Source organism: Pipistrellus kuhlii, unplaced genomic scaffold (genome assembly GCF_014108245.1).
Source record: "Pipistrellus kuhlii isolate mPipKuh1 unplaced genomic scaffold, mPipKuh1.p scaffold_m20_p_4, whole genome shotgun sequence".
In the NCBI taxonomy this organism is placed as follows: domain Eukaryota; kingdom Metazoa; phylum Chordata; class Mammalia; order Chiroptera; family Vespertilionidae; genus Pipistrellus; species Pipistrellus kuhlii.
The window spans coordinates 35,302,282-35,325,120 of record NW_023425540.1 but is presented as its reverse complement, the minus strand read 5'-3'; the positions used below and the strand labels follow the sequence as shown (position 1 = coordinate 35,325,120).

Genomic DNA, 22,839 nt, shown 5'->3' with positions numbered 1-22,839 from the left:
AGTTGTTGGTCGGAGGCATTTGAGTGTTACGCCACCGGAAGTGGTGTGCTGCCGCGGTCGGGGCCGGTGCGGGCAAAAGCGGGAGGCTGCAGGTTCGGTTCTGGAGGTGCCAAGGCGTTCCCCGAGGGAGACGGACGTTGCGACTTGCGGTCTGTGCAGGCTTTGGCGCGGCCCGGACCCCCGCTCACACCAGCCTGGAGGGAAACAGCTGGCCTCCGGGATGCGCCTGAATGCCAGGTGGGTACCGATCCGCGTGCCTAAGACCTTGCCCGCCGCGGGCGCCGCTGACCTTCAGGGATGCAGCAACCCTAATGATGCCATCAGGTGTTAAGACAACCTTTAGCGAGCCCTTAACGTATTCTCCAAGATCTGAGGATGAATGAATGAATGCCTCAGTGATGTCGAATGAGTAACTCCATTGTCCACACTGGTAAGATACCATTCTTCTACCCACAGGGAGGAAGAAAATCACTTAAAAAATGAGGCATTTGTGCAAGGCACTGCTGGTAGAAAATCTCTCCTTTTGGGGAGCTCACAGGAGTGGAGAGAACTTGTAAATAGCATATTTGTCGTGAATAAATATGAATTCCGAGTGTTATAAAAGCACCAAGGCGGTAGTATGAAAAACCTCCTAGGAAACTGGGAAAGGCTTCCAAGTTGGAGAAGGAATTTGCCAGGGAAGGAAGGACTCTGGGATTCCAGGATGCTTTCCGGCTGCGGCAGCACGCGCAGGTGTGAAGGTGTCCGCATGGTGTGTCTGGGGGATTTTGGCTGAAGCTCCCCAGTGGAGAGTAGGGAATGGGAGAGTACAAGGCTGTGAAGGGAGTTGGGGACAAACTTATCATGTTAAAAACCTTAAGTAAGGAAGTGACAAGGTGTTGTTTATTTGGAGGTATGTGTTAATGGATTAAAACAGCATTTCTCACTTTAGTGATTTGAGCACTACCTTATAAGACTGATCCTAGATGAATGTCACCTGTGCTATTTACTTAGTAATATTTTACTATGTTATTTACTTAACATTTCCCCGTAAGTTAATTGTTTTATGTAAATTAAATTTCACATTTTAAACAACACTGACTATAAAATCACAGGATTTGTTGACTTTTTTCTAATACTTATTTAGTAAGCGCATATATATATATATAAATAATCTGGACTAGTAATAATTAATGTCGTTTTTCAACATTCGTTTAAAATCTTGCTTGGCGTTGACTTGTATTGACATAACCTTCAAACACGTGGTATCTACAGAACGTGTGAAGTGCAATTAACAAGTTTTGCTTGAAAAAGTTTGTGTTTGGTTTGGTTTTTGTTGCAAAACTAGGGCTAAGAAGATGGCGGATGAAGAGCATATTCGGCACTGCATGCTTTACGAGTTCCAATTAGGAAGAAAAGCAAGTGAGGCTGCAAAAAACATCTGAAGTGCTCTTGGTCAAGATGCAGTTAGCGCCAGAAAATGCCAGCGTTGGTTTGAGAAATTTCAAGAGGGAAATTTTTCGTTAGATGACAAGAGTGGTCGAGGCCGTGTGTCCAATTTTGATCAAGAAGCTCTTCAAGCTCTTTTGGTGCAAAATCCTCAAATTACCCAACAAGAGCTTGCGACAACTTTAAATTGTTCACAAAAAACAATTTCCAATCAATTGTGTGCACTTGGCAAAGTCCAAAAGTTTGGGAAATGGGTTCCTCATGAGTTGACCGACAACAACCGTAATCAAAGAGTCACAATTTGCAGTTCGCTCCTCTCTCGTCAAAACCGTTTGCCGTTTTGAGAGCAAGTTGTTACCGGACATGAACAATGGGTGCTGTATGTTAATTTGAAAAGGCGGCCTCAATGGTTGGACAAAAATGAGGCTCCACAGCCCACGCCAAAACCTGACTTGCATGCAAAAAAAGTGATGTTGTGTGTTTGGTGGAATTTTAAAGGAATTCTTCATTATGAACTTTTACCATCTAACCAAACCATTACAAGTGCAGTGTATAGTGCCCAATTGGAAAGGTTAGCCCAAGCTTTAAGAGAAAAAGAACCCGCGCTGATTAATCGGAAGGGCGTAATTCTTCACCACGATAAGATAACGCACGACCACGTACTGCAAGAATCACTGCTGAAAAACTGCGCCAGTTGGAATGGGAAGTTCTCCCTCAACCTGCATATTCTCCTGATATTGCCCCTTCCGATTACCATTTGTTTCGTTCTTTGCAAAACTTGCTTCTTGGAAAAAAATTTAATAATGAAGAATGCCTCAAAAATGCATTGACCGAATTTTTTGCATCAAAATCACAAGAATTTTACAACAGAGGGATTAAAATGCTTCCTGAGCGTTGGGCACAAGTAGTAGAAAACAACGGCAACTATATTGTTGATTAAATTTTGTTGTATTGTTTAAATAAATTCGATTTTAAAAAGTATTAGAAAACGACATTAATTATTACTAGACCTAATATATATATTTTTTTTGGTCTATAACCTATTGTAAAATAATGACGGGCATTCTCTTTGGGAAACTTGGTGTTGGAATAACTGTCTCAAAATTTTTGGTTTATAGGAACCCTTCACCCTCTTAAAAATGATTCAGAATTCCAGAGTGGTTTGTTTGTATGGGTTATAATTGATATTCAAATATTAGAAATTAAAGCAAAACGTTAAAATATTTTAGTCATTCTTTAAAAAGTTATACGCCCATTAAATGTTAATGTAAGTAATGTTTTATGAAAAAATGCCCATTTTTCAAAACAAAAATAGTTTGAAGAATGTTTTACATTGGTTTACAATTTTGTAAGTCTCTTTACTGTCTGACTTGGTAGAAAACAGCTGGCATCTTATTCCTGCTTCTGTATTTATGTTACCATATATCTTTAAAAAAATTTTGGTTGAAGTGTAAGAAGATTCAGCCTTATCCATACATGTATATATGATTGGGAAAGAAAAGATAATTTTAATTATCTTTTCAGAAAATTGTGAATGCTCTAATAGGCTTGGACAAGTGATAGTTTCTTAAAGGTTAGTTGCAATGTGAAATTAAATCATATTAGTGAACTTTTTCTGTCCTGTTATGTTAGAATCTATTGTTCTTTTTTAGAAGAGATCTAACGTGCATGATTTTGCAAACATCCTGCACTTTGGTGTTAGAAATGAAGAAGAGGGAATGGATTCAAGATATATTTAGGAAATAAAATCAAAAGGACTTGGTGACTTCCTGAATATGGATAGTGAATATTTCTGTCTTAAGATACAGAGAAAAAGCAAATTTACCAGGAATAATAGTCATTTGACATGGCTTCTTACATAGCATTGGGCACTGGTTTAACCCTATCTGTTTTTGTCTCCATCCAATCAGATGTTTCCATGCATTTCTCATAGCTTTGATAGTGTACTCAGAACATAGTGAATATTTAGTAAATGTTTTAAAACTAAAGATGCTTAGTTTCTATAATTATAGAAGAGGACTTGCTTTTGTATATTTTTTACATATTTATGGTAGAAAAATCAGAATATATGGATAAATTAAAAAGTTGTATTACCAATGAGAAATTACCAACATGTAGGTAGATGCTTAACCTTTCTATACTTAATTTTTTATATTTTTCGTAAAATTTTTGATTGGTATGATATATTTTTTGTAATTTCAATAAATCTTTTTCTGTTACATATTTTTTTTTTTTGAAGAATTATAAGCATGTTGAAAAGAACAAGGAACATTTTAAGCTTAGGACCGTATTCCTTATGTTTTGTCAGAATTTCCATTTTCTGAAAAATGCATTGTTTTTGATAGCTAAAAATATTGTTCCTACTTTTTAAAAATAACACATTTTTACCACATATCTACATATGCCTTACATATGTATTACTGACATGTAATATGTAAACTTAGTTTTATAATCTTATATATTTCTTTTTCAGAGGATAACAGTTTAGAGGGCCAAGATGTTGTCCAACTTGAGGATATTTGCAGTGAATCATAAGAACATATCCAGCTTGCACATTTGTGTAAGTTTTTCTTGTAAAATTATATATACTGAAACAACTTCATTTACTTTATTTCCAAAAGATACATATATCTTTTTACAGATATGGGAGAACCTGTTACCAAGAAGAAACATGCCTTATCAGTGGTTTATAAATTCATTTTCATTTTGAAGAATATCTATTTCTGTATTCCATTTTGAGGTCATTAGTGGCACAAACAATTACTGTTTTTCTTCAGTGTTTTCATTGCTGATGCTTCCAGACTACACACCCTGTCTTACCTTGGTCATCACCTTGGTGAAAATTTTAATAGCTTTGAGTTTCTTCTTTTAAAATATTTTCTTAGGATAATAGTGATTTATTGCTAGAAACTTTGTAACTAATGAAGAAATAATATAGAAAGCACAAGCTTTTATATTCCATGATATAAAAGGCAGTTTGTGGCAGCTCCAAATCATTACATACTCTAACTGTAGCAATTCCAAATATATTGTCAGCCATTAAATGTCTATCTAGTGGTCTAAGTACAAACTGGGGTGGAGAATATTCAGTATCTATGTGGGACCATTCGAAGATACCTGGGCAACTTTTTAAAAGGCCAGCCCCTTCTTCCCCAACCTCCATTAAAAAAATTTTTTTTTAATTTATTTCAGAGAGGAAGGGAGAGGGAGAGAGAGAGAGAAACATCAGTGATGAGGGAGAATCCTGCACACCCCCCACTCGGGATGGAGCCTGCAACCTGGGCATGTACCCTTGACCGGAATTGAACCACAGGTGGATGCTCTATCCACTGAACCAAACAAGCTAGTGTCCAATTGTTTGTTTGTTGCTTTTTTTGTTTGTTTGTTTTTTTAAAGTTTTCCAGGTAATTCTAATGTGTAGGCATTCTTATAAATCCTGAAAACAGCCAATAGTTTTATTAGTTTATGACCCCCACCAGCTCTTAACAGTTGTAGAGAAGAACTAAGGAGTAGCCAAGGTGAGAGACCTTTTTAACATTAATGAGTCTCTGGAAACTTCAGGATCTTGGTTCTCAAACTAGCTATCAAAATCACCTGGAGAGCTTGTTACAGCTCGGGTTATTCTGCCCCATCTCCACAGCTTCTGTTCCCTTGTTTGGAGCAGGTCCTGAGAGCTCGTCTTTCTGTCACGTTCTCTGTGATGATAATGTTGCATGTCTAGGAGAACTGGCATCTAAGGTCAGGTTAAAATAGCAAACTAGTATTGATTTTATTCTTTGTCTTTCCTGTCGTATAATTTGGGTTGTCACTTTTTATTATAAAAGAATTGGAGTTAATAAATTGGGACTGCTTTAAGGAGATTCAAAGTCTTTTGTCCTCTGACAAAGCATAGTTATAATGTTAAAACCACTGTAATGAGTCACGCTGACAAAGGTAATGCCGTTTCTTTTTCTCCTCACTAGAATATGTGTTGCTCTAGAATAAGAGCAAGTTTAAAAAGAATAAAGCCACTTGTGTCTCTTGAAAGAAGTTACAGTTCCCTGCCAGGTAATACTGTTAAATTCTTCTCATTTTGCTTAAATTGCTTGCTTGCTTTCTTCTCTCAACCTCTCCCCTCATCTTCTCCTTTCTCTCCTCCTCCTCTTCTTGTCCCTCCTTGTCCTCTCTCTCTTTCACTCTGTTCTTTCTCCTTCCCTTCCCCAAGTCTCTCCTTTGTAAGCATCTCTCTTATTAGGGGGCTCCAACTACTTTGGAATCAGTGGCTCCTTTTACTTCTTGGCTATTTCCTTGAGATTATTAGGAGTGGAGAGTATTCCGATAGGTGTCAGGAGGGAACCCCAATATACTTATTCATGCTCCTCATCTGCTGGTCATCCTAATAAGCTGAATGAAGGGAAGGGTTGAGTCAGCTTTAGTAGCTGGTTCAAAAGTTTACCAGGTGAGTCTACTTGTAGAGTGCTCTTGCTGTAAATTTATTTTCTAGTACATTTCTGGTTTTTATACAAAAGTATTTTCTGTCAATAGAGCTTTACCAGAATAATTTATTTTGAAGGTTATTGAGAGTAGTTTGGTTAACTGTCTATCTGGGATAGTTTAGGGTAGCTAATAAGCTGTTCAAAGCTGGGAGCCTTATACAACTTAACAAAAGGAAGATAAACAACCCATTCAAAAAGGGGCAAAGGACCTAAATAGACACTTTTTGAAAGAGGTCATACAGAAGGCCAAGAGACATGAGAACAAGCTCAAAGTCACTAGTCATCCAAACAACAATGAGATACCATCTCACCCCTGTCAGAATGGCTATCATCAACAAATCAACAATGATAAGTGCTGGGGAGGATGTGGAGGAAAAGGAACCCTCCTGCACTGCTGGTGGGAATGCAGACTGTGGAAGACAATATGGAGTTTCCTCAAAAAGTTAAAAATGGAACTCCCATTTGACCAATAATCCCACTTCCAGGAATATATCCCAAGAAATCAGAAACACCAATCAGAAAGGATATATGCATCCCTAGGTTCATAGCAGCACCATTTACAATAGCTAAGATTTGGAAACAGCCTAAATGCCCATCAGCAGATGAGTGGGTTAAAAAATTATTACATCACAGTGGAATAATACACTGCTGTGAAAAAGAAAGACCTCTTACCATTTGCAGTAGCATGGATGGACCTAGAGAGCATTATACTAAGTGAAATAAGCCAGTTAGTGAAAGATAAATATCACATGAAATATGATGAACAAAAATAGAGCCAGAGAAAAAAATACTTTAGAATATAATAGAAGTAATTCTGTTATTTGTAGATTTTTAATATTTAATATTGCTTACGTTTGTGATATTATACTGTGTGTATAGTCTTGGTAATATTATATTTAAAATCATTTTTCTTGAAACATTAATATTATTGCATGTAAGTGGCTAATTATTTTGTACCTACAATCTGGTAATACATTTATTTTTGTATATTGAAAATAAAATAAAAATTTTATGGAAAAAAAAATATAGAAAAAGTTAAAGCTGGGAGCCCAAGGAACTGACTGCTCCCAATTCTGAATGTTCTTCTTGTGTTTGAAGTAAGCAAGCATATGGGAGTCTTGAAACTCGTTTCATTCTGTTGCTATTCTCATTACCATCTTTGTCACATGAGAAAAATAGAGTAAAATTACTGATTGTCTTTGTGACTTGTAAGGGGGCATGTGAATTTAATGGCCTGTATTATTGTGTGAATCTAAGTTGCTGTATTTTGCTCATGCAAAATTATCTGTAGCAATACAGATTATCTTTCTCTCTTCACACCTCCATGAGGTTTCCAAAATATAGTAGAATTCTTATTATAGAAATTTGGGAAAACTGGTTTAAACAGTAGGACAATCTAAATTACATTTATAAATGTAAATGCATTGTTGCTTTAATATTATTAATAAAATATATTTTGTAAATTGATTTCCTAGTATATTTCTGGTTAAACATAGAGTAAGACATTATGGACTTTATTCCAGAAATGCTACTTGGCCTTTTAGAAATATTAGATTATTATAGCTTCTGTTCAGTAGTGCCTTCCAGCCTGGCTCTAAAGGTATTTTATCCTTGGGATTACTGAAGGAAGGTGGTTCCAAGTTGTACAGAAATTCATCATCAGTTGTTATAAGGATCACTCTTAGCTTTTTAAGTCTTAACAATGCAGGCTTATAGGACTGCATTTTATATTTTTCTTTAGTTCAAGATATACTTGCCTTAAGGTTATTTTTATGAGCATTAATTCTTAATCTACAGCTCTATTATGGAATTGTAGGTATGGCAGAGATTAGGGTAAATCTCTGTTTTTCTAAGGATGTGATTTAGAAATTAATGTTTAAAAACTTTATGTTGTTTTGCATATATAGCCTTTCTTTAGAAGTTTCAGGAAAATAAATTTTAGGTAAATGAGACTTCTATTTAGCTTAGATTTTACTTTAATTAGAATTACAGTATTTGCTTAAAATTATTGTAATTTCATCTGTAAATTAAAGGGAAATTTCCTAAACAGTTTAATTTTAAACTTTTTTTCGTTAGGTTTACTAGGAAATGATATCAAATCTCTTCGTTCCATCATCAATCCTCCTATATCTAAGTAAGTATTGTCTTTTCATTGATAGTGTCTTTTCCATAGGCTCCATGAAAAGTTACAGGTTTTTCTCATGGGCTTAATCAGCATTGTTAGTGAATGCTCTAATTTCTGTTACTTTTGCCCTACCTTATTACAAATACATGTTATGTATCTTAAAAGCTATTTTCACAATTGAAAGATAAAAATTTTAATATAGGAAGAGCACACTTTTCATAGAAACAAATATAAGATATTCATAAGATTGTAGTTAGCTCTTTTGACACTATTTTGTCAAAATACTGTGGTTGTAATATGTTTTCTATGTTTCTAGTTTTTACACCAGCTTCAAAATTTGCACAGCATATTTGGGTTTTACAGTTTTAGTAATGTCCACCTGATAACACATGTCTTTTTTTTTCTTCCTTTTAAACAGAATCCGTAATATTGGAATTATGGCTCATATTGATGCAGGCAAAACTACCACCACAGAAAGAATATTGTACTATTCTGGATACACAAGATCACTGGGAGGTTAGAATGGATTCCTCCTCTCCCTATCCCCCGTTAGCAAAAACATCATTGGAAAATATTTTGATTGAGAAGTCAACCTAGAGATCTTGAGTATGGCATGGAGCCACTATTATCTAACCACAACATAAAAATAAGGTAGCTGCTACACCCACTAACCGGTCTTTCTAGGTTCAACTAAATATCCAGACTCAAGAGACTACCTTAGGCCACAGTGTGGGCTGGCCTATTCAAGCTATGGGGCAAAAACCATAACTTACCAGCAGACCAGCAAAAGATGTTTCTTTTGTAGGAGTTCTTAAAACAGCCCGCATGGCTATCTGGGAACTGTCAGTTTTGGCCAGAAGTGATTGCTTAATTGCAAAGTTACAAGATTCATTGGAGCCACTCTGGCTTGGAAGACTTACGCTCTCTAGAAATGAATCTCTTCTTCCAGCTCTATGGACTTCCTTCAGGGTTTCTCACAAGGGACATGCTGTGCCCTCCTCAGGGAAACCTAAAGCTATGTATCTCCATCAGGTATATATAATTCATTTACAGTTCTTCCCAAGTCAGGTGTAGCTTATCAATCAACATTTTCCAATAAGTGGTGTTGCCTAGCTACATAGTTGACATACTTCTGTTTTCTAGAAGGAAAGAGCCAAAACTTAACCAGAGGTCAAGTTATCATGCAGAGAAATAAAGGATTTTATTAATTTTTATCCCACAGTAGTAGTAGTAGTATTTACATAAGTTTTGGATTTATTCTTTAATTATAACATGTCAAAAACTGTTGTTCTTGACTAGGCATTCACATTTGAAACCCCATGTAGCTTTGTTGTTTTGTTTTTAAATAAACATGACCTTACTCCACTCTGGAAATTAAGCTTCAACAAGTCTGGTATGGCTTGGTTGTTCAGCAAGTCTGAGGTATAATGCTTGGATGGTGTGTTAGACTCATACACATTTATAATTGTTACATTTCTCTGATGAATCGACCCTTTTATCATTATGAAATGCCTTTTATCACTGGTAAAATAATTTGTTTTGAAATTTACAAATTATGGTCATCAGGTCCATAATACTAGAAGTGGAAGTGAGTATCTTTTTCCAAAGCCCTGCAGTGATTTTTTTTGTATTGAGAACCATTTCTCTGGATCCTTGTAATCTTTTTTTTTTTTTAAATATATTTTATTGATTTTTTTTTACAGAGAGAAGGAGAAAGGGATAGAGAACTAGAAATGTCGATGAGAGAGAAACATCGACCAGCTGCCTCCTGCACATCCCCCACCAGGGATGTGCCCGCAACCAATGTACATGCCCTTGACTGGAATCGAATCCGGGACCTTTCAGTCTGCAGACCGACGCTCTACCACTGAGCCACACCGGTTTCGGCTGGGTCCTTGTAATCTTTTCTCAGAGTAGAGTGCCTTTCAAATGAAGATTCTAATCCTCCTCAGTATTCTCCAACCACTGAGCCAAACTGGTCAGGATGGTTTGTCAATTTTATTAATCTTTTCAAAGAACCGTCTATTTGCTGCATTAATATTTCTGTTGTCTTTTTGTTCTCTGTTTCATTTACTTATCTAGTTTTTATTATTTCCTTCTGATATTGGGCTTTTTTATTTATTTATTTATTTTATTATTATTATTTTTTTTAACATTGGGCTTTGTTCTTTTTCTAGTTGTTTTGGGTGAAATGTTAGTGGGGCTCTGGTGATGGCCGAGTCCACCTTTCTTGTGTGTTGTGCGTGGAGCTGGTTGGGTGGTGTTCTTGTGTTCTGAAGCTGGCCACCAGATGTGGTGGTTCTTGAAGCTCTTGGGAGAGACTTTGGTGCTGGACAAGGTCAGCTGCAGTTTGTGCCCAGGTTGGATCTACCTGGTAGGAGCTACAAACTAATCTGTGGTGGTTGGCATTTGTGCTGGGCTCAGAGGCATTTTGGAGAGGCTGTGCTGTGACCCTAGGCTATCTGCCCCAAGGCTGGGCTTGGGGCCCTTGGTGGCACTACGATGTGAGCTGAGGCCAGCTGCCACTTGTGCTGGGCTGTGGTCACTTCTAAAGCAAGACTGGTCACTGCTTCTGCCAGACTGTGGTCACCTGGTGGGAGTTACAATGCAAGATGAGAACAGTCACCATTTGTGCCGGGCTTGGGGCCACTTAGCCAGCGGTTTAAGGCACACCAAGGCCAGCTGCTGCTGCTTTGGGTTTTTGAGATTTTAGGAAAGTGCATGTCTAACCAAGGCAGAGCCACTTGCTTAAAAAAGCTGCTGGAAGAGGTTTGGTAGGGTGCACAAGTTGGGTGAGGCGGGTCTCAGGTAATCACCAGGGCAGAGCCAGGTTGGTGGAGAGCACAGATACGGCTCCTGCCTGGCCTATTGCTGCTGGTTGGGGTGTGCTCTCCAAGAGCTTTCCAGACCCCAGCTCCTTCAGCCCTCACCCTAAAGCTAGTCAATTCAGCTCCTCCCAGGTGTTCCTGATGCTTCTCGAGCTGCTGCCCCTGTGTTGGAGTCCAGGGCAAATGCGTTTGTGAGTGAGTGGAAGCGGGCCCTTCAGGAGGACGCCTAGGTCTCCAGCTGTCCTCCATCTCACTCGGACACAGTCCCTGCTGGTTCTCACAGCTGTGTGTGGTGGGGACTCCTATTACTGGCACTGGAGCCCTGGGCTAGGGAGTCCGGTGCTGAGCTGGGATTCCTTGCACCTCAGGGGGAACCACTTTGGGTGTGGGACCTGCCCATTCTGTGTCTTTCCCCACCCACTAGTCTCAGCATGGCTTTATATCCTTAGTTGTAGGGCTTCTGTTTAGCTAGTCTTCAGGTGCTTCTCAATGATGGTTGTTCTAGAATTTAATTGTAATTTTGATGTCATGGAAAGAGGCAAACGGTATTTACTGTGCCATCTTGACTGGAAGTCCTTTTTCCCATTTATTTTACTGTATAAATTCAATCAGGATAAAAGATATGTTAAGAATTTTAGGGCATGGGTTGGGGGGCTGGGTGAAAAAGGTGAAGAGATTAAGAAGTACAAATTGGTACTTACAGAATAATCACAGGATGTAAAGTGTAGCATAGGGAATATAGCCAGTCACATTGTAATGACTGTGAATGGTGCCAGGTGGTACTGAGAATAATGAGGGGGAACACTGTGAAATATATGATTGCCTAATCACTATGCTGTACACCTGTAACTTATACAAAATAATATTGAATATAACCATAAATAAAAATATAAGTTAATGAATTTTGAAAAAGTTTACTGCAAATTAATTTTAGTGGCCTCTTCAGTTGTCAGGATGAACTTTATTCATGACTATGCTATAGAATAGGGGTGTCGAACTCAATCAGAGAAGGGGCCAAAATCTAAAATCCAGCCGAATGGTTTACTGAACAGTCATAAACTGTCATTGTGATGGAAACGCAGCGGAGTGCAGTGATGACAGTGCGGTGTGGGCCACATTGCAAGGCCTGGCGGGATGGATTTGGCCCGCGGGCCTTGTGTTTGACACATGTGCTATAGAAGATCTACCAAGACTATTTGGATTGTATAAATTCCTCCCACCCCTCCCCACCCCCCTTTCTTTGAAAGTTCAGTAATAAGAAGGGTTTATAAAGGGTCACTTGGAAGGAATTTTTCTACAGTGTTCCATTTACTTAACACTTACTGAGCTGGGTACTTTATGTATGTATAGCCTCATTTCATTCTTACAATAGCCCAGCAAGGCTGGCTGCATTAGCCTGATTTCACAAAGTAGGCTAAGCAACTTGCTCAAGATCACAAAGTAGTAAGTGGTCAAGTTGGGATTTAAATCTGGGTCTGTCTGTGCTCTTTCGTTGCACTGCTCTGCTTTGAGTGGGCATCAGATAAAAAAAACTAAAAGTTAAATAATGTTAAAAAAATTTTAAAGTTAAACTAGGAAAAAAAATGAAAGAAGTATATGGTATATGGTTCAGTAAAATTAAAATATTTAATATATTTTAATCCCAATTGTTACAGAAAAAGTTTTTATGAGAAAATTGCTAATCATGCTGAAAGAGCTTTTTCTAGAATAAAGATTTGTTTAGAGAATGATTAAGAACCCTTAACATTAAATCAGATATTTTATGAACAATTTTTAAAGCAAAATTAAATTGTTAGGTAGACATCAGATACCAAGAAAATGCTCTTGTGATTAAGAGTGAGTATATCATCTTTTTCCTTATTAGATGTTGATGACGGTGACACAGTGACAGATTTCATGGCTCAAGAGCGAGAAAGAGGCATTACTATTCAATCAGCTGCTGTTACGTTTGATTGGAAGGGGTACAGAGTCAATCTAATTGATACACCAGGTATGGTGCTATTCTAGCAGTGATGCTGTATCATTTCAGGTTTTGTTTGTGTATGTGTTTTCTTAAATTGTGGTAAAAAATATCATAAAATTTATCATCTTATCCATTTTTAAGTGTGTTAAGTAGTGTCAAGTGTATTGTGAAACAGATTTTCAGAACTTTTTCATCTTGTAGAACTGAAACTCTGTACCCTTTAAACAACCATTCCTTTTTTTTCTCCTACCACTCCTGGTAACCACCCTTCTAATTCTAGAGCTATGGAATTGACTACTTTTACATATCTCATATTACAATAGTAGTATCATACAGAATCTGTTGTTTTGTGAATGGCTTATGTCACTTAGCATAAAGTCCTTCAAGGTTCATTTATGCTATAGCATATGATAGTATTTCCTTTCTTTTTTATTTATTAAACATTTTTAATATATTTTATTGATTTTTTTACAGAGAGGAAGAGAGAGTGATAGAGAGTTAGAAACATCAATGAGAGAGAATCATCAATCAGCTGCCTCCTGCACACCCCCTACCGGAGACATGCCCTTGACCGGAATTGAACCTGGGACCCTCCAATCTGCAGGCTGACGCTCTGTCCACTGAGCCAAACCGGTTTCAGCTCCTTTCTTTTTAAGACTGCTTAGTATTCCATTGTACATGGATAACACATTTCATATATATACAAAATTTTGAATATGTGCCATTTATTCATCAGTGGACATTAAGGTTGCTGCCACCTCCTGGCTATTATGAATAGTGCTGCTATGAACACAGTATACAGATAATCTTTTTTATACTCTCAGCTAGAGGCCGGTTGCACAAAAATTCGTTCAAGAATAGGCCTTCCTTCCCCTGGCTGCCAGCACCCATTTTCCTCTGGCATCTGAGACCCAGGCCTTCACTCCAGCCTCAGCTTTCCACCTTCGCTCTGGCCAGAGTCTGCTCCGGCTTGAGCCTTCAGTCTTCGCTCGGGCCAGAGCGCTGCCCCTGTGGCTCCCTCCGCCCTCTCCTTATTGCAGGCGCTGTGCCTTGCCAGGTCACTCCACACCTGCGTATGCAAATTAACCTGCCATCTTTGTTGGGTTAATTTGCATACTCCTGATTGTCTTGTGGGTGTTGCCGAGGTATGGTCAATTTGCATATTTCTCTTTTATTAGTGTAGATTCTTTTAATATACTTTATTGATTTTTTTTTTTTTTTTTTTTACAGAGAGGAAGGGAGAGAGATAGAGACTTAGAAACATCGATGAGAGAGAAACATCCATCAGCTGCCTTTTGCACACTCCCTACTGGTGATGTGCCCGCAACCAAGGTACATGCCCTTGACTGGAGTCGAACCTAAGACCCTTGAGTCCGCAGGCTGATGCTCTATCCATTGAGCCAAACTGGTTAGGGTAATACTGTCAATTCTTTTAGATATATCCCAAAAGTGGGTTGCTGAGTAACACATTTTTTTGTTTTTGTTTTAAGATTTTAAGTGTTAAATTTTCCATCTCTTTCTTAGGTCATGTGGACTTTACCTTGGAGGTTGAGCGGTGCCTAAGAGTGCTGGATGGTGCGGTGGCTGTGTTTGATGCCTCTGCCGGTGTAGAGGTAAGAAATATGCCAAAGTAAAATAAAAATAGAACAGCGTGATATTTTTAAAAAGTAGAATGCATCAGATTTAGTTTACTGTAACTCTTTATTTGATAAGCTGATGTAAATCAAATTATAATTAAAGGAAGTTGGAATTTAATATTGAGATGTGACCTCAGATATTTTATAAAAAGGAAAGTATGCTTGCTTTTCTATAAGAAATATCAGTTAGTGTTGAATTGTGAAAGGTCTGAGATTCTACTTATTTTTATGCTAACAAGTTAGCCTGCCATAGTTTTATGGATTTTGGCAGAATATACAAGACTCCTGAGTTAGAGACAAAAGACTTTATTAGTCACAGAAATAGCAATAGCCAGAATATCAGCACTTTCTGGTACCCAAGCCCTGCGTCCCAGAGGGTGATCCAAAGGAGTCAGGTGATAGCTGCACACACAGTGGAACCTGTGCTTAGAAAAGGCAGGTATGTTACAGTGGGCAATCAGCACACCTGCTCTTAGCTCTGAAGAGAGACATTCCTTCTAGGGTTGTAAGCAAACTTGCCTTTTAAACCTAGGTCACCCAAAGCATTATTCCAAGTTTGAAGCTCACACTTCCTTACATTCTTAGCTATGTTAACCTGATAGCCAAAAAAAAAGTCTAGAAGTGTAAGTGCAGTGGCAATAATTTCATGCTAGAATAAGGCCCAATTCCTTGTTATAATAGAGTCCTGGATCTCTTTATTCCATGTGTAGTAACAGTTTTTCCCCCACATGTGCTCTTTGCTTTAGGCACAGACCCTCACAGTATGGAGGCAAGCTGATAAACACAAAATACCTCGAATCTGTTTTTTAAACAAGATGGACAAAACTGGAGCAAGGTATTTGTTTAAAGTATATTTCTTTGGCTTATTAAAGTAAGAATTCAATTTGAGTTTCTAATGGACTATAACAAATTTAGAAATACCTATTCCCTATAGAGTATAAATATCCCATGAAATCTAATCAGTCCCATTAAAAAGGAGTGAAAGCAGCCAATTCATAGGTTAAGTAATCTGTGAGATTAATAGAGAGCTCACAGATGATGAACCATCCTGATTCTAATGTAGAGAGACTGTATTTTCTAGGATCCTGACAGTGATTCTTGCTGATTCCATTGGTTCTATTTAGAGCTGTATGGTGTAGTCCCTGTACGTATTGCTGAAGGTTATGGTGCTCCCTATCATTGCTAAAGGTAGAGGTTAGCATATTGTTTCTTGTAGTTGCCTTGGAGACCAATGTTCTTCCTTGTCCCCTGATTCTCTTCGGCTCCTACTGGGTAATATGCTCTCCATTGAAGGGAACTGGGAGAGGAGAATGTAAATGTTTAAGACCTGCATGTAGTACAAAGAGTGAATGCTGAAATGTTGTGATAATGCTCAGAGACTTAGAGTGGTAATCCAAAATGATACATTATTCTGATAACATAATTCAGAATTCAGAGAATCAAGAATATATGAAGGATTTAGAGAAATTGTAAAAGGGAGACAATCAAGAATATAAAGGATTCTAGGGAAATCTGACAGGGAGAGGTGCTGATCTGTGGTGTGAAAGTGGCAGAAACAAAATAAGCTATTTCTTCCTAAAACCACACAGTATGCTCGTTTACGTAACTTTTAAATATATGTGTGTGTGTATTAATTTCAGAGAGGAAGGGAGAGAGAAAAACGTCAGTGATGACAGAAAATCATCAATCAGCTGCCTTCTGCACGTCCACTACTAGGGATTGAGTCTGCAACCTGGGCATGTGCCCTTGAATGGAATTGAACCTGGGACCCTTCAGTCCTCAGGCCGATGCTTTAGCCACTGAGCCAAACTGACTAAAGGCTGTTTGACAGTAATTCTAAAGGCTGTTGGTTTAAAGGACTTTTGTCTTGATTAGTAAAAGTACAACCTTCAAAATGTGTGAGGCTTAAGTTCTGACCCTTTTCTGTTTGGAGTTCCTTGAGGTAGAGATAAGTATTACCTTAATTGACTTATAGCACCTGTGATGATGGGGAGGAAAGTGACTGGGTACTAGGTTGGTTGTCAAAGACATTGGTGCCAGAATAAGTCAGCCCATGTGCCAAAGATGACAGTATGCCAAAGCCAACCCCATTTTAGCACAGAAATGAGCAGCAATAGCAGCTAACTTTAAGAATGCCTGAGATAAAAGTTTAGAAAGTTTGGCTCTTGGAAGAAAGCTGGTAGCCATGTGTAATACCAAATGCAGTTATTAGAAGAATCCTTGAAGGGTAATACCAAAACAAATCTTGCCTTTGAATCCTGACTGTAATTTATTATCTGTGATCTTGATCAATTCAGGTACCCTTAAACTCAAATTTTAGTAAGGTGAAATTAACAAAAATAATACCTTAAATACCTATGTGGCAGGATTCTGATAGTCAATTACTAGTTATCTGAAATTGACATTGAATGTTTTTTTCCAAAATGTCTTATGGAAACTGAAGTGGTGAACATTAGAAGCCACGAAAAGGGTTATACTTTTAGAGAACATTCTTAAACTTGTTTTTAAAACTTTAACATTTTTAACTATTGAATAATTATTTTGCTTTCTACAGTTTTAATTATGCAGTTGAAAGCATCAGAGAGAAGTTGAAGGCAAAGCCTTTGCTTTTACAGGTTGGTTGATTAATATTTGGTTAATCAATAGTAACAACTCCTCAGTTTCCTCATCAGTTTATTTTATTATGACATACATATTTCTGAAACTACCCTGTTTCCCTGAAAATAAGACAGTGTCTTATATTAATTTTTGCTCCCAAAGATGCGTTAGGTCTTATTTTCAGGGGTTGTCTTATTTTTTCATGAAGAAGAATACCGTACACATTTATTGTTAAATGAAAATAAAGGAAATTTATTACCTGTATATGGTATGGTAGTAACGGTAGTAGTCAAAACAAACTAGACAAACTGTGAATCCTTCAGTATCAAGAATTTACTCATTTATTCAATGACAGTCATGTCATCTTCTGGAACATCATCATAACAATCCAATTCCTGAATTTCCTGGTGAATTTCTTGTGACTCCATTTCTTTCAGAATCAGTGGACCAAATCTCTCATGTTTAGCCTAGGGGGGCCTTATTTTCTGGGGGATGCCTTATATTTCACTCAGAAGGAAACCTGTAAGTAGGTCTTATTTTCGGAGGATGTCTTATTTTCGGGGAAACACGATACTTCAAAACATTTTTTGAAGAAGTGGAATATAAATTTAAAAAATAGGTAAGATTGTGGTAATAATAATGGATATTTGGGGGAATGTGGGAAAGATAAGATTTATCACCAATGCCATCTAATTGAGTGATCATTTAATAATGTTAATCTTATTCTGATTTATAGTTACCAATTGGTGAAGCCAAAACTTTCAAAGGAGTGGTGGATGTAGTAAATAAAGAAAAACTTCTTTGGAATCCCAATTCAGATGATGGAAAAGACTTTGAGAGAAAACCCCTTTTGGAAAAGAGTGATCCTAAATTGCTGAAGGAGGCTACTGACGCAAGGAATGCCTTAATTGAACAAGTAAAATAATAAATACTTTGAATTTAAAGTTGCATAAATATTTATAAATTTACAAAAATATCTTATTGTGAAATTTACTATAAAATTACATATGGAAAATATAAAATATAAGAAAAATGAAATGACCACCACCCGGCCTAAGAAATAGAACATTAGCAATACTCTTGAATCTCCATGTGCTCTTTCTATTCATCTCTCTCCCTTCCACTAATTATTTTCCCAACCACTGTATTGATTGTAGAGTTTATCTTTCACTTGCTTTTTTTTTTTTTTTTTTATGGTTTACCACAAATGTATATATTCTTAAAGAACATAGTACAGCTTGTGTAGCTTAGTAGCTGAGTGTTGAGCTATGATCAGGACACGTTTTGATTCCTGGTCAGGGCACATGCCTGGGTTGTGGGCTCTATCCCCAAGTAGGGGGTGTGCAGGAGGCACTCAATCAGTGATTTTCTCTCATCATTGATGCTTTTTATCTCTCTCTCTCCCCCTTCCACTCTGAAATCAATAAAAATATAAAACAAAAGAACATAGTTTTTCATGGTTTTGAACTTTATGTAAATGGAATTTTTTTGTATTTTATTACATTGTTCAACATTGGGTTGGAGATTCTTCCATGTTGTTATGTGTGGTTATACTTCATTTTCAGCCTTATATACAATAGTATGCCAATATATGATTATACCATAATTTATTTTTGTTTTAATATATACATATACATATATATTTATATATATTCATATATATTTTTATTGATTTTTTACAGAGAGGAAGGGAGAGGGATAGAGAGTTAGAAACATCGATTAGCTGCCTCTTGTACATCTCCTACTGGGATTATGCCTGCAACCAACGTACATACCATGACCAAAATCAAACTGGGACCTTTCAGTCTATGGGCTGACATTCTATCCACTGGGACTATACTATAATTTATTGTCTGTTTTCCTGTGGATAAGCTTTGAGGTTGTTACCTTTTTTTTTTTTTTTTTTTGCTGTTACAAACAGTGTTGCTGTGAATATCTTTGTATGTATGTCCTTGTGCACATATGTAAGAATTTGTTTAGAGTGAAACCTAGGAGTGGAATTATCAGGTCAAAAGATATGTCTGTTTTTTCCTTAACTAGATGTCAAGTTATTTAGAAAATTTCAAAACCATCAGTTTTATAGTTGATATATAATTTTAACTCATTTCACCCTCAAAATCTTATTAGAAAATAGAAGTTAATATTTATATGATATTGTTAGTTTAGACAACACTAAATAAAACATCTCTTAAATAAACTCCCTGAATTTTATGATAAAGAACAACATTTGAGTCTGAACTCTTTGATTTTCTTCTAAATTAAACTGGCCAAAATTATAATTAATTATTTTCATTCATCTTCTGTATGAAGTTATTTTGAAGTAATTCTTTCCCATTGTATAGTAATTTTCAACTTTTTATGCACATGACAATGGTCATTAGTAATTTTATTGGATAATATTTATATTGGATAATATTTATTGAAGACTTATGATCTAACTTAAGTGCTTTACATATGTTATTTAATCTCAGAACAGCATATATTATCCCCATTTTACAGATGAGGAAACAGAGGCTTACAATGGTAAAATAAGTTTTCATATAGCTAATAAATAGCAGAGCTGGGATTTGAACCCAGATCTGTATGTTTAGAGCTAGAACTCATACTGCTTCTCTAATTTGGGAGGATGGCACATAAAAAGAAAAAAAAAAGTGGAATTGACATTTATTAATCAATAATTGGGAACATAATTGGTTTTCCTTTGAGGTTTTATTTTGTTTTATATAAAGGGGCTATCAGAATAAACCTAAAGAGGATTTTATAATCTAATTGAGATATCAACATAAACTTGCATATGCTCTAGGACATTAAAGGCTCAAATTTTCTTTATTTTCATTATATACTATCAGTAGGTAATAAAGAGCTAGTGATAAGGAATATACATACGTATGTGTAGAATTAGAGAGTTAACACCACATCACACCTGTTAGGATGGCTTCTACCAAAGACCAAAATAACTGTTGTAAAGATGGGGAGAAATTGTAACCCCAGGAATTGTGAAAAACAAGTATAGTCTTTCCTCAGAAAATTGAAAATAGAATTAACATGTGATCTAGCAATTCCACTTCTTGGTTTATAGCTGAAAGAATTGGAAGCAAGGTTTCAAAGAGTTATTTGCACATCCTTGTTTATAGCAGCATCATTTATAATAGCCAAAAGTGGAAGGTATTTATCAACGAATAGATAAGTAAAATGTGGTATATACACACAATGGGATAGTAGTCGGGTTAAAATGGAAGGAAATTCTGACATGATACATAATTAATAAAACTTGAGGACATTAAACTTGCTAATTGAAATAAGCCAATCACAAAAGGACAAATACTGTATGATTCCATTTAGATGAGATAGCTCCAGTGTTTTGGTACATTTTTACAGTAATTGGCTATTAAAAGTCTGCTTTTCTCCTCAAATTTGCAATTTTTTTCCTTTATACTATTATAATCTTTTGAAACTTATTAACTTTATTGTCAGCTGAGTTCTATTTTATAATGGTAAATGATTATGAAAAGGACATGAATTAGATAAATGCATTTTTATTGAAATTATGTCTACTACCCAACTTAAGTTTATTTCTTTAGCACAGGATAGTTACAATAAGATTAGTCCTTTTAGTTTGACTTTCTCAGAAGATCTTATGAACATTCAAAATATTAGAGGAGTACCAGATAAAAGTTTTATAAACTAAGATCCCCAAATTTAGCTAAAAACAGCAATCCATTGTATTTGTTATCATTGACTATAAATTGTTTGTTTGCTTTTGAACACTCTGAGTAGATAGCAATTTAATGTGATGCTTAATCTGGCTCAGGCTTCCCATGAATTTAGGAAACTCATGTCTTCAACTTTTAGTCTCCTTTCCTTTGAAAGAAAAACTCTCTTTTAGAAGGTAGGAAGAAGTCCTTGGTCTGGATAAGTTAGATAAATCATGGAGCTGTCTTGAAATATTTGGATAATGTATATTTAGAGTATTTAGCTTAAGTTAATAGTTGACAACAAATACAAGTTATAGAACTAAAGCCTTTCTTTATAGGTTGCAGATTTGGATGATGAATTTGCTGACTTGGTTTTAGGAGAATTTAGTGAAAATTTTGATTTGCTCCCACCTGAAAAGGTAAATTTTATTATTATATATTTATTCTGACCAAGTTTTCCTAATTGGATGTACTTTGCTTTCTATGTTTTGTGTTGTTTTTGTTTTTCTAATTTTGCATAGCATTGGAAACTATGCTGACTTAAACAAAAATTAGAAGAACATTGAGATAAATCCAGTACTTAGTACAATTACTTAATAATGGTGTGATTATTTTTGGTTATATTTTACAAAATTAGAAATGAAATCTTTTTTACTTGTATTGAATCAGGAGAAGTTAATTGTTCCTCCTCAATCTTCTCTCTTCATTGTAATCATTTCTCTAAGTATTTTTAGGGAAATCAGAGGTTGACATTTTTTATTTAAATTTTCCTGGTTTTTCCAACTACAGTAATCATTTTAATTGGAACATTTTTTTCTGAATCGCCTTTAATTTTTAGTGGAAACTCATTGCAGGTCTTTTTTGTTTTGTTTTCTTTTGAAAAACATTAAACCAGAGACTAGGCAAGTAAAGTATAGTAATAATTGAATTATGATAGACTTAAGGCATTCCAGTTTTTTGGTGTGGTTTTTTTCCCTGCCAGGACCCTTCTCCCATGAATTTGGCAAACTTACTCTTTATTTTCCTTGATGAAACATAAGAATTACCAAAAAAAAAAAAGTGTTTTTAAGTGGTAATATGTATAATGGGATCCAAGATGAGGCTAGCAAATTCACTTAATTATTTTCCCCAAAAATAATTAAAGAAAAACACAAGATCTGTAGATTCATTTTGAGCCATTTGAAATTACTTGAAGTAGAAAAAAAATAATATTTTTCTTTTGAATGGAATGCTATAATTTTGACAATATTTTATTGGTTAGTATTTGAGTGCTTAAGTGTGTTGCTTTTATTATGCCCTAAAGTCACATAATATGACTTCTGTTTTCAAAGAGTTTACAATCTAAAGTAGAATTGACCAGCCATTTCTCTTACCAGTAGCTTGCAGGTAAACCCAAGCTTTTCTTGTTTTTTGAGGTCTTTCAAAAATTTCTTTTTACTTTGATTTCTCATTTTCTTTTGGATTTTATTTAATATGGATCTATTTCATTTGAAGGAATTGTAACTCATATTTATATTTTTAATTCTTACCAGCTTATTAGATTATCAAAGTAAAATCACAAATATATGAGCTCATCTATTCAGTAAATATTTTTTAAATACCTACTTTATTTTAAGCACTTTTCTATTAGTTTCTGGGATTTAGCAGTGTTTTCATTGGACCTTACTATAATTCTTATAAATTCTACTTTTAATAGAAGGGGAGGTGGACAATAAACTAATAAATATGTATCTAATATTATGCCAGGTAGTAATTAATGTTATAAAGAAAAGCAAAGAATAAGGCCATAAGGAATGATGGAAGTACGTGGTTGGTTAGGAAAGACATCTAATTCTTGGCTATTTTGGTTGAGACAAATATACTGCATATATGTGGCCACATAAAGTACTTATTTATACCTTTGCTTTCTAGCTGCAGACTGCAATACACAGAGTCACACTAGCTCAGACAGCAGTGCCTGTGCTTTGTGGAAGTGCCCTGAAAAACAAAGGGGTCCAGCCCCTGTTAGATGCAATCACCACGTACTTGCCGTCACCTGAAGAGCGCAGCTATGAGTTCCTGTAAGTGTGCACGTACGTAGACTAAAATGT

General features: G+C 36.0%; 1 protein-coding gene across 5 annotated transcripts in view; it reads left to right on the top strand.

Moving 5' to 3' along the window:
* The first annotated feature begins 40 nt into the window (after positions 1–40).
* GFM2 (GTP dependent ribosome recycling factor mitochondrial 2) overlaps positions 41–22,839 on the top strand; it is a 40,717-nt gene continuing 17,918 nt past the window's right edge. Inside the window, exons 1-12 of one of the 5 annotated variants that reach the window (XM_036408894.2) lie at positions 41–237; positions 3,902–3,988; positions 5,391–5,475; positions 7,980–8,037; positions 8,447–8,544; positions 12,721–12,846; positions 14,344–14,432; positions 15,203–15,291; positions 17,011–17,071; positions 17,791–17,970; positions 21,088–21,168; positions 22,661–22,809. In XM_036408894.2, the coding sequence (XP_036264787.1) occupies positions 3,926–3,988; positions 5,391–5,475; positions 7,980–8,037; positions 8,447–8,544; positions 12,721–12,846; positions 14,344–14,432; positions 15,203–15,291; positions 17,011–17,071; positions 17,791–17,970; positions 21,088–21,168; positions 22,661–22,809 (1,079 nt within the window). In that variant the 5' untranslated portion in view covers positions 41–237; positions 3,902–3,925. Of the gene's footprint in view, positions 238–3,901; positions 3,989–4,953; positions 5,167–5,390; positions 5,476–7,979; positions 8,038–8,446; positions 8,545–8,565; positions 8,680–8,882; positions 8,907–8,937; positions 9,061–12,720; positions 12,847–14,343; positions 14,433–15,202; positions 15,292–17,010; positions 17,072–17,790; positions 17,971–21,087; positions 21,169–22,660; positions 22,810–22,839 lie in introns of those variants that run through there. The other 4 variants (XM_045571598.1, XM_036408896.2, XM_045571599.1 and 1 more) reach the window with 4 other exon arrangements.